We start from the raw sequence: 12858 nt of genomic DNA, 5'->3' as shown, positions 1-12858 counted from the left end.
TCCTCCTTGGACGAGCCTTCCGCTTCAGACATGCCGACACGCACGTACCGACACCCCCACACACACAGGGATATATCTATAAGGGGACAATTCCCCAACAAGGCCCTTTGGAGAGACAGAGAGAGAGTATGCCAGCACACACCCAGCGCCAACGGACACTGGAATAAAACCCAGATAGCGCTTTTTATATATATAATCAATGTGTATACACTCACTGCGCCTTAAAAGTGCCCCCCCCCCCCTCTTTTCAGCCCTCTGTCACAGAGTTCAGCAGGGGGAGAGTCCGGGGAGCCAGCTTCTCTGCAGCGTTCTGTGGAGAAAATAGCGCTGTTAGTGCTGAGTGATCAAGCTCCGCCCCCTCCAGTGACGGGCTTTGGTCCCGCTTCAATATACAAAAAATGGCGGGGGATCTCTGCATTTACTGCTTCCGCAGCCTAATGTACCCTTATTGCCAGTCCAGAGGTTTATTGCTGCCCAGGGCACCCCCCCTGCGCCCTGCACCCATCAGTGCCTGTTCCGTGTGTGTAGTAGTGTGTAGTGTGTACTGCGCTCTCTAACCTGTTGCCGCCATCTTCACACCGGCTCCCCGCTTGCCAGAGGGGCCGGTGACTAACTCGCCACTGAAGTCTTCTGGCACTATAAGGGGGTGGCCGCATGCTGCTGGGACCTATTACCACTAGAGGGGTGGGAGTAGGTAAAGCTGGCGATCTTCTACCACTGGGGAGGGGGGCTATTTCTGATGGGGAGGGGGAGGTAATTTTACAATGGGGGCCTATAAACTTTTTTTAAATTAAATTAAAAATTAAAAAAAAAAAACTAATTTCTGAGCAGTTTTTCGTAACCAGAAACCGTCAGTTAAGTCACTTATACCCCTTTCACAACGTACAAATAACCCGGTATCGACCCAGTATATTGCCAGGTCAACACAGGTCGCTGCGTGGTGTGAAAGGAGTCACTGACGAATTCACGGGTCACGTGACCCGGTAATTCAACCCAGGAATAAAGCAGGGTTATTTCCGGGTCAGGTGCAGGGTGAACGGGTTGCCGGGTTGATACAACCCGGGACCCGTTCACAGCGCAGGCAGGATGATCTCATCTCCCACCCCGGCTCCGCCCGCACCCGCGATGGCAACCCGACTCTGCATATTGCCGGGTCGGGAAGCCAATGTAAAATGATCCAATGCCGGTACGCACCCGGGAAGGACCCATTTTCAAATCCCCGCTGCAACACGGCATTGCAATGTGAAAGCATCTTTACTCAAGCATGGATATCACTAAGAAATCAGGTTGGGAATGCTGGATTTACAGACACCAAAAAAGATGCAGATAACTTGTGTACAACTTTTGCGATTCCTATATACATATATATGGACTATCCAATTTGCGCAGCTACTTCCTTAGGGTATCTGATCAGAACGGTTTTACCTACTAATTGTTTAGTCTTATCAACTGTAACAGGGGTAACTTTTTACCTACTAACGGACAAAAAAAATAAGATTTTACTTACCGATAAATCTATTTCTCGTAGTCCGTAGTGGATGCTGGGACTCCGTAAGGACCATGGGGAACAGCGGCTCCGCAGGAGACAGGGCACAAAATAAAAGCTTGAGATATCAGGTGGTGTGCACTGGCTCCTCCCCCTATGACCCTCCTCCAAGCCAGTTAGGATACTGTGCCCGGACGAGCGTACATAATAAGGAAGGATAATTGAATCCCGGGTAAGACTCATACCAGCCACACCAATCACACCGTACAACTCGTGATCTGAACCCAGTTAACAGTATGATAAATTTAAAGGAGCCTCTGAAAAGATGGCTCAACAATAATAACCCGAATTTTTTGTAACAATAACTATATACAAGTATTGCAGACAATCCGCACTAGGGATGGGCGCCCAGCATCCACTACGGACTACGAGAAATAGATTTATCGGTAAGTAAAATCTTATTTTCTCTAACGTCCTAAGTGGATGCTGGGACTCCGTAAGGACCATGGGGATTATACCAAAGCTCCCAAACGGGCGGGAGAGTGCGGATGACTCTGCAGCACCGCATGAGAGAACTCCAGGTCCTCCTCAGCCAGGGTATCAAATTTGTAGAATTTAGCAAACGTGTTTGCCCCTGACCAAGTAGCTGCTCGGCAAAGTTGTAAAGCCGAGACCCCTCGGGCAGCCGCCCAAGATGAGCCCACTTTCCTTGTGGAATGGGCTTTTACTGATTTTGGCTGTGGCAATCCTGCCACGGAATGTGCAAGCTGAATTGTACTACAAATCCAACGAGCAATCGTCTGCTTTGAAGCAGGAGCACCCAGCTTGTTGGGTGCATACAGGATAAACAGCGAGTCAGTTTTCCTGACTCCAGCCGTCCTGGAAACATATATTTTCAAGGCCCTGACAACGTCCAGCAACTTAGAGTCCTCTAAGTCCCTAGTAGCCGCAGGTACCACAATAGGTTGGTTCATGTGAAATGCAGAAACCACCTTAGGTAGAAATTGAGGACGAGTCCTCAATTCCGCCCTGTCAGAATGAAAATTTAGGTAAGGGCTTTTACATGATAAAGCCGCCAATTCTGACACACGCCTAGCTGAAGCCAAGGCCAACAGCATCGACACCTTCCACGTGAGATATTTTAAATCTACCGTAGACAATGGTTCAAACCAGTGTGATTTTAGAAATCTCAACACAACATTGAGATCCCAAGGTGCCACTGGAGGCACAAAAGGAGGCTGTATGTGCAGCACCCCTTTCACAAATGTCTGAACTTCAGGTACTGAAGCCAGTTCTTTCTGGAAGAATATCGACAGGGCCGAAATTTGAACCTTAATGGACCCTAATTTTAGGCCCATAGACAGTCCTGTTTGCAGGAAATGCAAGAAACGACCCAGTTGAAATTCCTGTGTAGGGGCCTTCTTGGCCTCACACCACGCAACATATTTACGCCAAATGCGGTGATAATGTTTTGCGGTTACTTCCTTTCTGGCTTTTACCAGAGTAGGGATGACTTCTTCTGGAATGCCCTTGTCCTTCAGGATCCGGCGTTCAACCGCCATGCCGTCAAACGCAGCCGCGGTAAGTCTTGGAACAGACAAGGCCCCTGCAGTAGCAGGTCCTGTCTTAGAGGTAGAGGCCACGGTTCGTCCGTGAGCATCTCTTGAAGTTCCGGGTACCAAGACCTTCTTGGCCAATCCGGAACCACGAGTATAGTTCTTACTCCTCTCCTTCTTATGATTCTCAATACTTTCGGTATGAGGGGCAGAGGAGGGAATACATACACTGACTGGTACACCCACGGCGTTACCAGAGCGTCCACTGCTATTGCCTGAGGGTCCCTTGACCTGGCGCAATATCTGTCCAGTTTTTTGTTTAGACGTGACGCCATCATGTCCACCTTTGGTCTTTCCCAACGGTTTACAATTTGGTGGAAGACTTCTGGGTGAAGTCCCCACTCTCCCGGGTGAAGGTCGTGTCTGCTGAGGAAGTCTGCTTCCCAGTTGTCCACTCCCGGAATGAACACTGCTGACAGTGCTATCACATGATTTTCCGCCCAGCGAAGAATCCTTGCAGTTTCTGCCATTGCCCTCCTGCTTCTCGTGCCGCCCTGTCTGTTTATGTGGGCGACTGACGTGATGTTGTCCGACTGGATCAACACCGCCTGACCCTGAAGCAGAGGTTTTGCTTGAATTAAGGCATTGTAAATGGCCCTTAGTTCTAGAATGTTTATATGAAGAGATGTTTCCATGCTTGACCACAAGCCCTGGAAATTCCTTCCCTGTGTGACTGCTCCCCAGCCTCTCAGGCTGGCATCCGTGGTTACCAGGATCCAATCCTGAATGCCAAATCTGCGGCCCTCTAGTAGATGAGCCCTCTGAAGCCACCACAGGAGAGACACCCTTGTCCTTGGCGACAGGGTTATCCGTTGATGCATCTGAAGATGCGATCCGGACCATTTTCCCAGTAGATCCCACTGAAAAGTTCTTGCATGGAATCTTCCGAATGGAATCGCTTCGTAAGAAGCCACCATTTTTCCCAGGACCCTTGTGCACTGATGCACTGAGACCTGTCCTGGTTTTAGGAGGTTCCTGACTAGCTCGGATAACTCCCTGGCCTTCTCCTCCGGGAGAAACACCTTCTTCTGGACTGTGTCCAGAATCATTCCTAAGAACAGTAGACGTGTCGTTGGAATCAGCTGTGATTTTGGAATATTTAGAATCCATCCGTGCTGACTTAGCACTACCTGAGATAGTGCCACTCCGACTTCTAACTGTTCCTTGGTTCTTGCCCTTATCAGGAGATCGTCCAAGTAAGGGATAATTAAGATGCCTTTTCTTCGTAGAAGAATCATCATTTCGGCCATTACCTTGGTAAAGACCCGAGGCGCCGTGGACAATCCAAACGGCAGCGTCTGAAACTGATAATGACAGTTTTGTACTACAAACCTGAGGTACCCTTGGTGAGAAGGATATATTGGGACGTGGAGATAAGCATCCTTGATGTCCAGCGACACCATATAGTCCCCCTCTTCCAGGTTCGCTATCACCGCTCTGAGTGACTCCATCTTGAATTTGAACCTTTTTATGTAAGTGTTCAAAGATTTTAGATTTAATATTGGTCTCACCGAGCCGTCCGGCTTCGGTACCACAAATAGTGTGGAATAATACCCCTTCCCCTGTTGTAAGAGGGGTACCTTGATTATCACCTGCTGGGAGTACAGCTTGTGAATGGCTTCCAGAACTGCCTCCCTGTCGGAGGGAGACTTTGGTAAAGCAGACTTCAGGAACCGATGAGGAGGAAACGCCTCGAATTCCAGTTTGTACCCCTGTGATACTACCTGTAGAATCCAGGGATCCACTTGCGAGTGAGCCCACTGCGCGTTGAAATTCTTGAGACGGGCCCCCACCGTGTCTGAGTCTGCTTGTAAAGCCCCAGCGTCATGCTGAAGACTTGGCAGAAGCAGGGGAGGGCTTCTGCTCCTGGGAAGCGGCTGCATGGTGCTGCCTTTTTCCTCTTCCTCTGCCCTTGGGCAGAAAAGAGTGACCTTTTGCTCGCTTGTACTTATGGGAACGAAAGGACTGAGTTTGAAAAGACTGTGTCTTTTTCTGTTGATGTGAAGTAACCTGGGGTAAAAAGGTGGATTTTCCAGCCGTTGCCGTGGCCACCAGGTCTGTTAGACCAGCCCCAAATAACTCCTCCCCCTTATACGGCAATATTTCCATGTGCCGTTTGGAATCTGCGTCCCCTGACCACTGTCTGGTCCATAATGCTCTTCTGGCAGAGATGGACATTGCGCTTACTCTTGATGCCAGGGTACAAATATCCCTCTGCGCATCACGCATATATAGCAATGCATCCTTTAAATGTTCTATAGTTAACAGAATATTGTCCCTATCCAGGGTATCAATATTCTCAGTCAGGGAATCCGCCCATGCGACTCCAGCACTGCACATCCAGGCTGATGCGATTGCTGGTCGCAGTATAACACCAGTATGTGTGTATATACTTTTCAGGATATTTTCCAGCCTCCTATCAGCTGGTTCTTTGAGGGTGGCCGTATCAGGGGACGGTAACGCTACTTGTTTAGATAAACGTGTGAGCGCCTTATCTACCCTAGGGGGTGTTTCCCACCGTGCCCTAACCTCTGGCGGGAAAGGGTATAGTGCTAATAACTTATTAGAAATTAGCTGTTTTTTATCGGGGGAAACCCACGCTTTATCACACACCTCATTTATTTCCTCAGACTCAGGAAAAACTATTGGCAGTTTTTTCACACCCCATATAATACCCGCCTTTGAGGTATTTGTAGTGTCAGAAAGGTTCAATGCCTCTTTCATTGCCGTGATCATGTAACGTGTGGCCCTACTGGACATTACGTTTGTCTCGTCACCGTCGACACTAGATTCAGTATCTGTATCTGGATCCGTGTCGACCCACTGAGGTAGCGGCCGTTTTAGGGCCCCTGAGGGTGTCTGAGACGCCTGAACAGGCACTAATTGATTTGCCGGCTTTCTCATGTCGTCAACAGTTTTTTGTAAATTGCTGACATTATCACTTAATTGCTTAAACACAATCATCCAGTCAGGTGTCGACTCCCTAGGGGGTGACATCACTAACACAGGCAACTGCTCCGCCTCCACCTCATTTTCCTCCTCATACATGTCTACACACGCGTACCGACACACAGCACACACACCGGGAATGCTCTGATAGAGGACAGGACCCTACTTAGCCCTTTGGAGAGACAGAGGGAGAGTCTGCCAGCACACACCCAGCGCTATATATATACAGGGATAACCTTATATAAGTGTTAATCCCTTATAGCTGCTGTTAATCTAGTTATTTGCTGCCAAAATGCCCCCCCTTCTCTTTTTTACCCTGAATCAGATGCAGTACTGCAGGGGAGAATCAGGGAGCCGTCCTTCCAGCGGAGCTGTGAGGGAATAATGGCGCCAGTGTGCTGAGGAGATAGGCCCCGCCCCTTCACGACGTCCTTAACTCCCGCTTTTTTGTGTAAAATGGCAGGGGAAAAAAAACATCCATATAGCCCTGGAGCTATATGTGATGTATTCCTTTTGCCAGCTAAGGTATATGTGTGTTATATTGCGTCTCAGGGCGCTCCCCCCCAGCGCCCTGCACCCTCAGTGACCGGAGTGTGAAGTGTGCTGAGAGCAATGGCGCACAGCTGCGGTGCTGTGCGCTACCTTAGTCTTGAAGACGGGATGTCTTCTGCCGCCGCTTTCACCGGACCTTCGTCTCTTCTGGCTCTGTAAGGGGGACGGCGGCGCGGCTCCGGTGACCCATCCAGGCTGAACCTGTGATCGTCCCTCTGGAGCTAACGTCCAGTAGCCTAAGAAGCCCAATCCACTCTGCACTCAGGTGAGTTCGCTTCTTCTCCCCTTAGTCCCACGATGCAGTGAGCCTGTTGCCAGCAGGACTCACTGAAAATAAAAAAACCTAACTAAACTTTTATTCTAAGCAGCTCTGGAGAGCTACCTAGTTTGCACCCTTCTCGGCCGGGCACAAAAATCTAACTGGCTTGGAGGAGGGTCATAGGGGGAGGAGCCAGTGCACACCACCTGATATCTCAAGCTTTTATTTTGTGCCCTGTCTCCTGCGGAGCCGCTGTTCCCCATGGTCCTTACGGAGTCCCAGCATCCACTTAGGACGTTAGAGAAATATCTTTTTTTTAATGCTGTAGTCAATTGTTTTATCGCTTCCCTTTATTCAATTGTTGAGCGTTGATCCTGTGCTGGTCGCAAGTGCCGCAAACTCACAACCAAATGCACTGGGAATAGCCATGTAAAGCAGCTTTTCTCGTGCCAACTACAGTACGCGCTGCAGTTAAGGCGCCAAAAGTCCTACTTTAGACAGACTGCTGATCGCACCTCAGGAGGGTAGGAGCAGAAATCCATGATGAGTGATGGGCACCCAAACATAAATGAAGAACTCCCATCACTTCAGCCGGGTTCACTACGATCTGCTGGCGGTCGGGCTCCCGGCGACCAGCATACCGGCGCCGGGAGCCCGACCGCCGGCTTACCGACAGTGTGGCGAGCGCAAATGAGCCCCTTGCGGGCTCACTGCGCTCGCCACACTACGGGCACGGCACGCTATTTTATTCTCCCTCCAGGGGGGTCGTGGACCCCCACGAGGGAGAATAAGTGTCGGTATGCCGGCTGTCGGGATCCCGGCGCCGGTATACTGTGCGCCGGGATCCCAAGAGCCGGCATACTGAAGACCACCCCTTTAGCCGGGAGCTAAATGCTCCCAAAAATAACTGAATTCTCCCCCTATACATTTTTTACTGCGAGAATTGATTCTTCGTAGAAATGTTGCTATTTATTTGAACTCAATGGAGCCTAATATTACAGCGAAACTACAACATTTATAATATGTGCCAATTATAAAAGAAAATTCTAAGTTAAGTTAATTTTAACACTTGATTGTATTTTATTTTTAGTTATTTACGAAAAGTGTTGCATGAGGAAAGATTAATCTTAGTGAATCTGCAAATAATTTAGTATATATACTATATGGAGTCTGCTGGGGGGGCCACTAAAGTCAGAATGTTATTAATTATTTCAAGCAAGCAATCCTTTATTCATACATAGTTTAAACATCAAAATAACGGGTTGGGATTACCATCTGATAAGCAGAAAGAAATGTCTTGAGCACCAGGGTAGCATTCACTACAATGAACCAGATTGGTTTGGTTTAAGTTGCAGAAAACATGTTTGCTGTGACATGGGATCTGCTAGTTACACAATGCTCCTAATACAGTAGCTGCCTGGCCATTAGCTTGTGTGAAAAGGTGCCCTGACATACAAGCAGATACAGCACCGCACAACTGCCATAGGGAACAATTGCGTACACAGGTATATAACACGCTTACCTAACTACAAAGATCTGTAGTGCTGAACAGGCCTATAATTATATACATACCTACACAGTAGTTCCCTATAAAAGTTTTATAGTCCTTTATTGCAGATCCCATATCACAGTACAGATGTTCTCAGTGAGTTAAGACATGCCACCATAATATATACACAGCAGGGATGTAGTCACGATCCAGCTGGTCGAGATCCCGGCAGTAAGCATACCGACGCCGTCATCCCGGCCGCCAGAATGCCAGAAGGGGGCCCGAGGGCTATTCCCATTCATGGGCATCCATGACACCTATAGGGTGGGAACAGAACCTGTGGCGAGCTCAGCGAGTCACCGAGCCGACAGCGTGGTAAGCGTAGTGAGCCCGCAAGAGGCTTTGTTGCGCTCGCCCTCCTGCCGGTATTCTGGCGACCGGAATCCCGGTGTCGGTATTCTGACCGCCGGGATCCCGTACCCAACGCGCACAGTAAGCTGGTATTTTATTTACAACAGCAATCAGACATAAAATTATTTTCATTTCCTTTAAATAGCAAATACCCTTTTATGAATTTATCCGATATTTTCTTAGCTATCCTACTACAAATTATTGTTGTTTATAAATAAAAACTCTGGAGATTACAAAATATGGATGCCACATATAAACTCACAGCTCTCAGCTTGTCATGTGAAGGCAGAGGTAGAAGGTCTTACAGAGCGCTGAGGGGTAGTATACATCAAAGCCTCTCATGATAATACATCATGCTGAGCGGCCACTACACTGTGCAGAATTATAAATCATTAATAAAAGACGGAAGAGGAACCAGGAAACACAGTAATTAGCAAGTTGCTTGTTATAGCTGACCATAGTGATTAATAAAGCAGAAAGAAAAAATAATGTGATAACTGCTTGGTCACTAATGTAGCAACTGAACTTCACACATGTGAATTCTGTAAACAGCTTCTCGCTTCACATTTCCCTTTCTCTAACAGGGATTGTCCACCTAAAGCTGTAAAAAAGATTTGCCCTGTTTATGTCAATAAGATAAATATAATAAAATCGCATTAGACTAGCAAGAAATACCTTAACCCTTTATGACATATATATATATATATATATATATATATATATATATATATATATATATATATACTTGTGCATTAACCCCGGCACTCACTAGATCCACAGCGGGATATGGCTTGCTCCTGTGCCTTCCCCATCCGAAGGTGCCCCTCCGGTATGTATAATCAGAGGAATAAAGAGGCGGCACTCGGAGACTTGTAAATTCAGAGTGTATTCACAGCAAGTGACATCACTTGCTGTGAATACACTCTGAATTTACAAGTCTCCGAGTGCCGCCTCTTTATTCCTCTGAATATATATATATATATATATATATATATATATATATATATATATATATATATATATATATATATATATATATATCAGAGAATGTTTCCGGCACTCCGATAATCAAGATAAACTGTGCTGCGGTGCCCTCCAAGCTAGCTTGGCATAAGCTAACAATATAAATAAAAGGTGTATGGCGGCACTCACGCAGACTGACTCAAATCATTAAAGATAGGTTTCCCTTTAATGCCTACATGTTTCTGGGAATCTCCCCGTCCTCAGGGCGCATATATATATATATATATATATATATATATATATATATATATATATATATATATATATATATACACGCACATACACCATATTTTTGGAGGGGTTACTTAGGACCTCATTCATCTACTTTACCAGTGTCATCACTGGAATAGACCGAAAACATGCAAGGGATTAAGGAAAATAGCATAGGCCCCAAAATGTTTAAAAATAGTTGTATCTACAGTCTGGTATAATGTGTACTGCACCCGGCCAGTGGAGGTTGTCAGTGTTAGCAGCCAAATGCAGAAACAATACCTACAAAATTACAAACATAATATGGAACTAGTCTTTTAGGGTCTATTTTGCCAGTGTAACTACTTTGCTAACTTAAATAAATCTTTTACAGTCTTGTAGGTTCTACTTTATTCTATTGACAGCCTTCCGGTTTAAGGGTGCCAACACACGAAGCGACGTGTGCAGCCGATTCGAAAGGGCGTCCGAGGGCCGGTATATCGGGCGGTCCCCACACACGAAGTGATCCGGTGCCCATCCTCCCGCTATGCTGGCCCTTCTACCAATAGCGCTGCATGGGATTGTCCGCCACATCGCTGATCTTTTGAACATGCTGAAAGATCAGCGAAGCAGGCGGACGACCCCACAGGTGCGCGCAGTGGACAACATCATCTTAACACACGAAAACGATACAGCTGCTATTTTGTTACAATTCGTCGGATTGGCAGCTATATCGTGCCCTGTTGTGGCACACTAAGGGCTGAAACACAGGCGCCGGCTTTTTACGGCCGGGAAAAAGCCGGACGGCTCTTTCCCGTGCCGGTACTGTAATTAACAGTGTGAAGGGTAGGGTCCTTTCACACTGCACGGCCCGGCAGCCGGGTTGCCGCCGGAAATATCCACTGGAAGGTCAGGCTGCCGGGCCAGGGCCATGCCGCCTTTGCAGGCAGTGGACCGTGTGTGTGAAGGGGAGCTTTCTCACACGTTTTTTTCCCAAGCCATGTCTAAGCATTACACACGGCTCAAAGCCGTTATGTGTGAAAGACCCTCCCGGATGGCAAAAAGCCGGCATTTTGCCATCCGGGAGAAACTGACGCATGTGTCACAGCCCTAACTGCTCAAACCACGAGCACCCCGCCACTACTGGGCTTGCGCTCCGCCACTACTGGGCTTGTGTTCCGCCACTACTGATTTAACCCCAATTAGATCCCTGCGGTCTTTTATACACAAAAAGAAAAACATTGTCAGCCTTTAAATGTAATGGAAATATAAATGAAAGGCATTAGTTATCCGGACATAACGCACATTATCCTAATGAAGACTTAGGAATACAGCTTAGTTAGCAGCTGAGGGGAGATACACAGTAGGTACAGGCAGATATTAGGGGCAGAGCTAGACCAGGGAAGGGGCAACAGCTATCCCACACTCACCTTACCCTGTCACTATAGCAGCCGCTGGGTACAGCTCAGGGCATGGTGTCAGGGAGGTGCTGAGGGGCAGATTTATTAAGCTCGGTGAAGTGATAAAGGACCAGCCAGTCAGCTCCTAACTGTCATTTTTCAAACCCAGCCTGTGACATGTCAGTTAGGAGCTGATTGGCTGGTCCTTTATCACCTTCCACTTTATCACTTCACCGAGCTTAATAAATCTGCCCCTGAGTCTGGGGGTCCTGTCACTGCAGCTATTGATCTGTGTAATCCCCCCTATGGGTCATGGAGTAGTGACCCTGTACTGGGGCACCTGCCGCCCCTCCCCACACACTGTGCTCACACTCCCGGGAATACACAGGGTATGAGGACTCCATGCCCCAGGGCTCTACACCCCGGACCCCCAGTCACTCACCCACATCCTGGTCGAACGGGCTGGAGCTGAAGAGCGGCATGGCGAGGTCCTGGGGGGGCAAATGCGTCCGTCCGTGTACTCGGCTCCTGTCAGCCTCTTCCCAGTCCGACTTCTCCCGTCACAACATCCAGCAACACCAGCTTCCGTGTGCCCCGAGCTGCCCGGCCGCCTGATTCAGCGCTCTCACACCGCCGCCTCCCCGCACACAGGAAACCCGCCGTCACCGCTGTCAGACAGGTCACGCAATGTCCGCGCCGTGATTACGGGCGCGGTATGTACCGTGTATTGCGTTGCCCAATCTGCGCATTTGTCTCAGGCACCTGATAGGGCAGCCTGCTCAGGGGTCCTCCGTGCTGTGAGGCCCACGGCAGCACAGGAAGGGCAGATAGGCTGTAATCAGGCAGGTCACGTGGGTGACGTCATGGGTTCCTGCTCTGGGCTTCTGATGTCATGGATTGGGAGCAACATGTCAGACTTCATGACACGGTGGAACCTGCAGGGAGTACGCAGGGCGTCATAGGGCCAGCTCTGTGGGTGCATGAGCGACCCCTATACTCGTGTTTTCACTAACTAGGTCTATGGGGTCTATTCATGAAGCAGTGAAAAGTGTAGAGAAGTGAGTCGGTGGAGAAGTTGCCCATGGCAACCAATCAGCAGCGAAGTAACATTTATAATTTGCATACTATAAAATTATACAGGGCAGCTGATTGGTTGACAGGGGTAACTTCTCCACTGACTCACTTCTTATTTTTCACTGTTTCGTGAATAGATGCCATGGGGGACCTGATGAAGGCTCAGGATGTACGTGTAGTGGATAAAATTAAAAATGAATTCTGCATGAGTCAGTGTGATCCATGCCATGTCTACAGCCAGGATCAGGGACGTACTGGGGCTGCTCCACAGCCCTGTCATGTGTGTACATTCGCCTCTCAGAGCCGGCCCTAACCAATATGATGCCCTAGGCAAGATTTTGGCTGGTGCCCCCTATCACCGCCACTAGTTCTGCAGGAGATGCCTGGCATGAGTCAGCTGGCAGCTCTGC

At 48.3% G+C, this 12858-nt stretch overlaps 1 protein-coding gene across 1 annotated transcript in view; it reads right to left on the bottom strand.

The window, feature by feature from the left end:
- Window positions 1-12202, bottom strand: part of STAM2 (signal transducing adaptor molecule 2) — a 198115-nt gene extending 185913 nt beyond the window's left edge. Inside the window, exon 1 of the mRNA XM_063933540.1 lies at window positions 11817-12202. Within this exon, the coding sequence (XP_063789610.1) occupies window positions 11817-11856 (40 nt within the window). The 5' untranslated portion in view covers window positions 11857-12202. The remainder of the gene's footprint in view (window positions 1-11816) is intronic.
- Between the last annotated feature and the right edge of the window lie 656 nt (window positions 12203-12858).

The sequence above is a fragment of the Pseudophryne corroboree genome, chromosome 7 (assembly GCF_028390025.1).
Source record: "Pseudophryne corroboree isolate aPseCor3 chromosome 7, aPseCor3.hap2, whole genome shotgun sequence".
NCBI lineage: Eukaryota > Metazoa > Chordata > Amphibia > Anura > Myobatrachidae > Pseudophryne > Pseudophryne corroboree.
The sequence above is the reverse complement of the archived record's forward strand: the minus strand, read 5'-3'. Positions and strand labels throughout refer to the sequence as shown.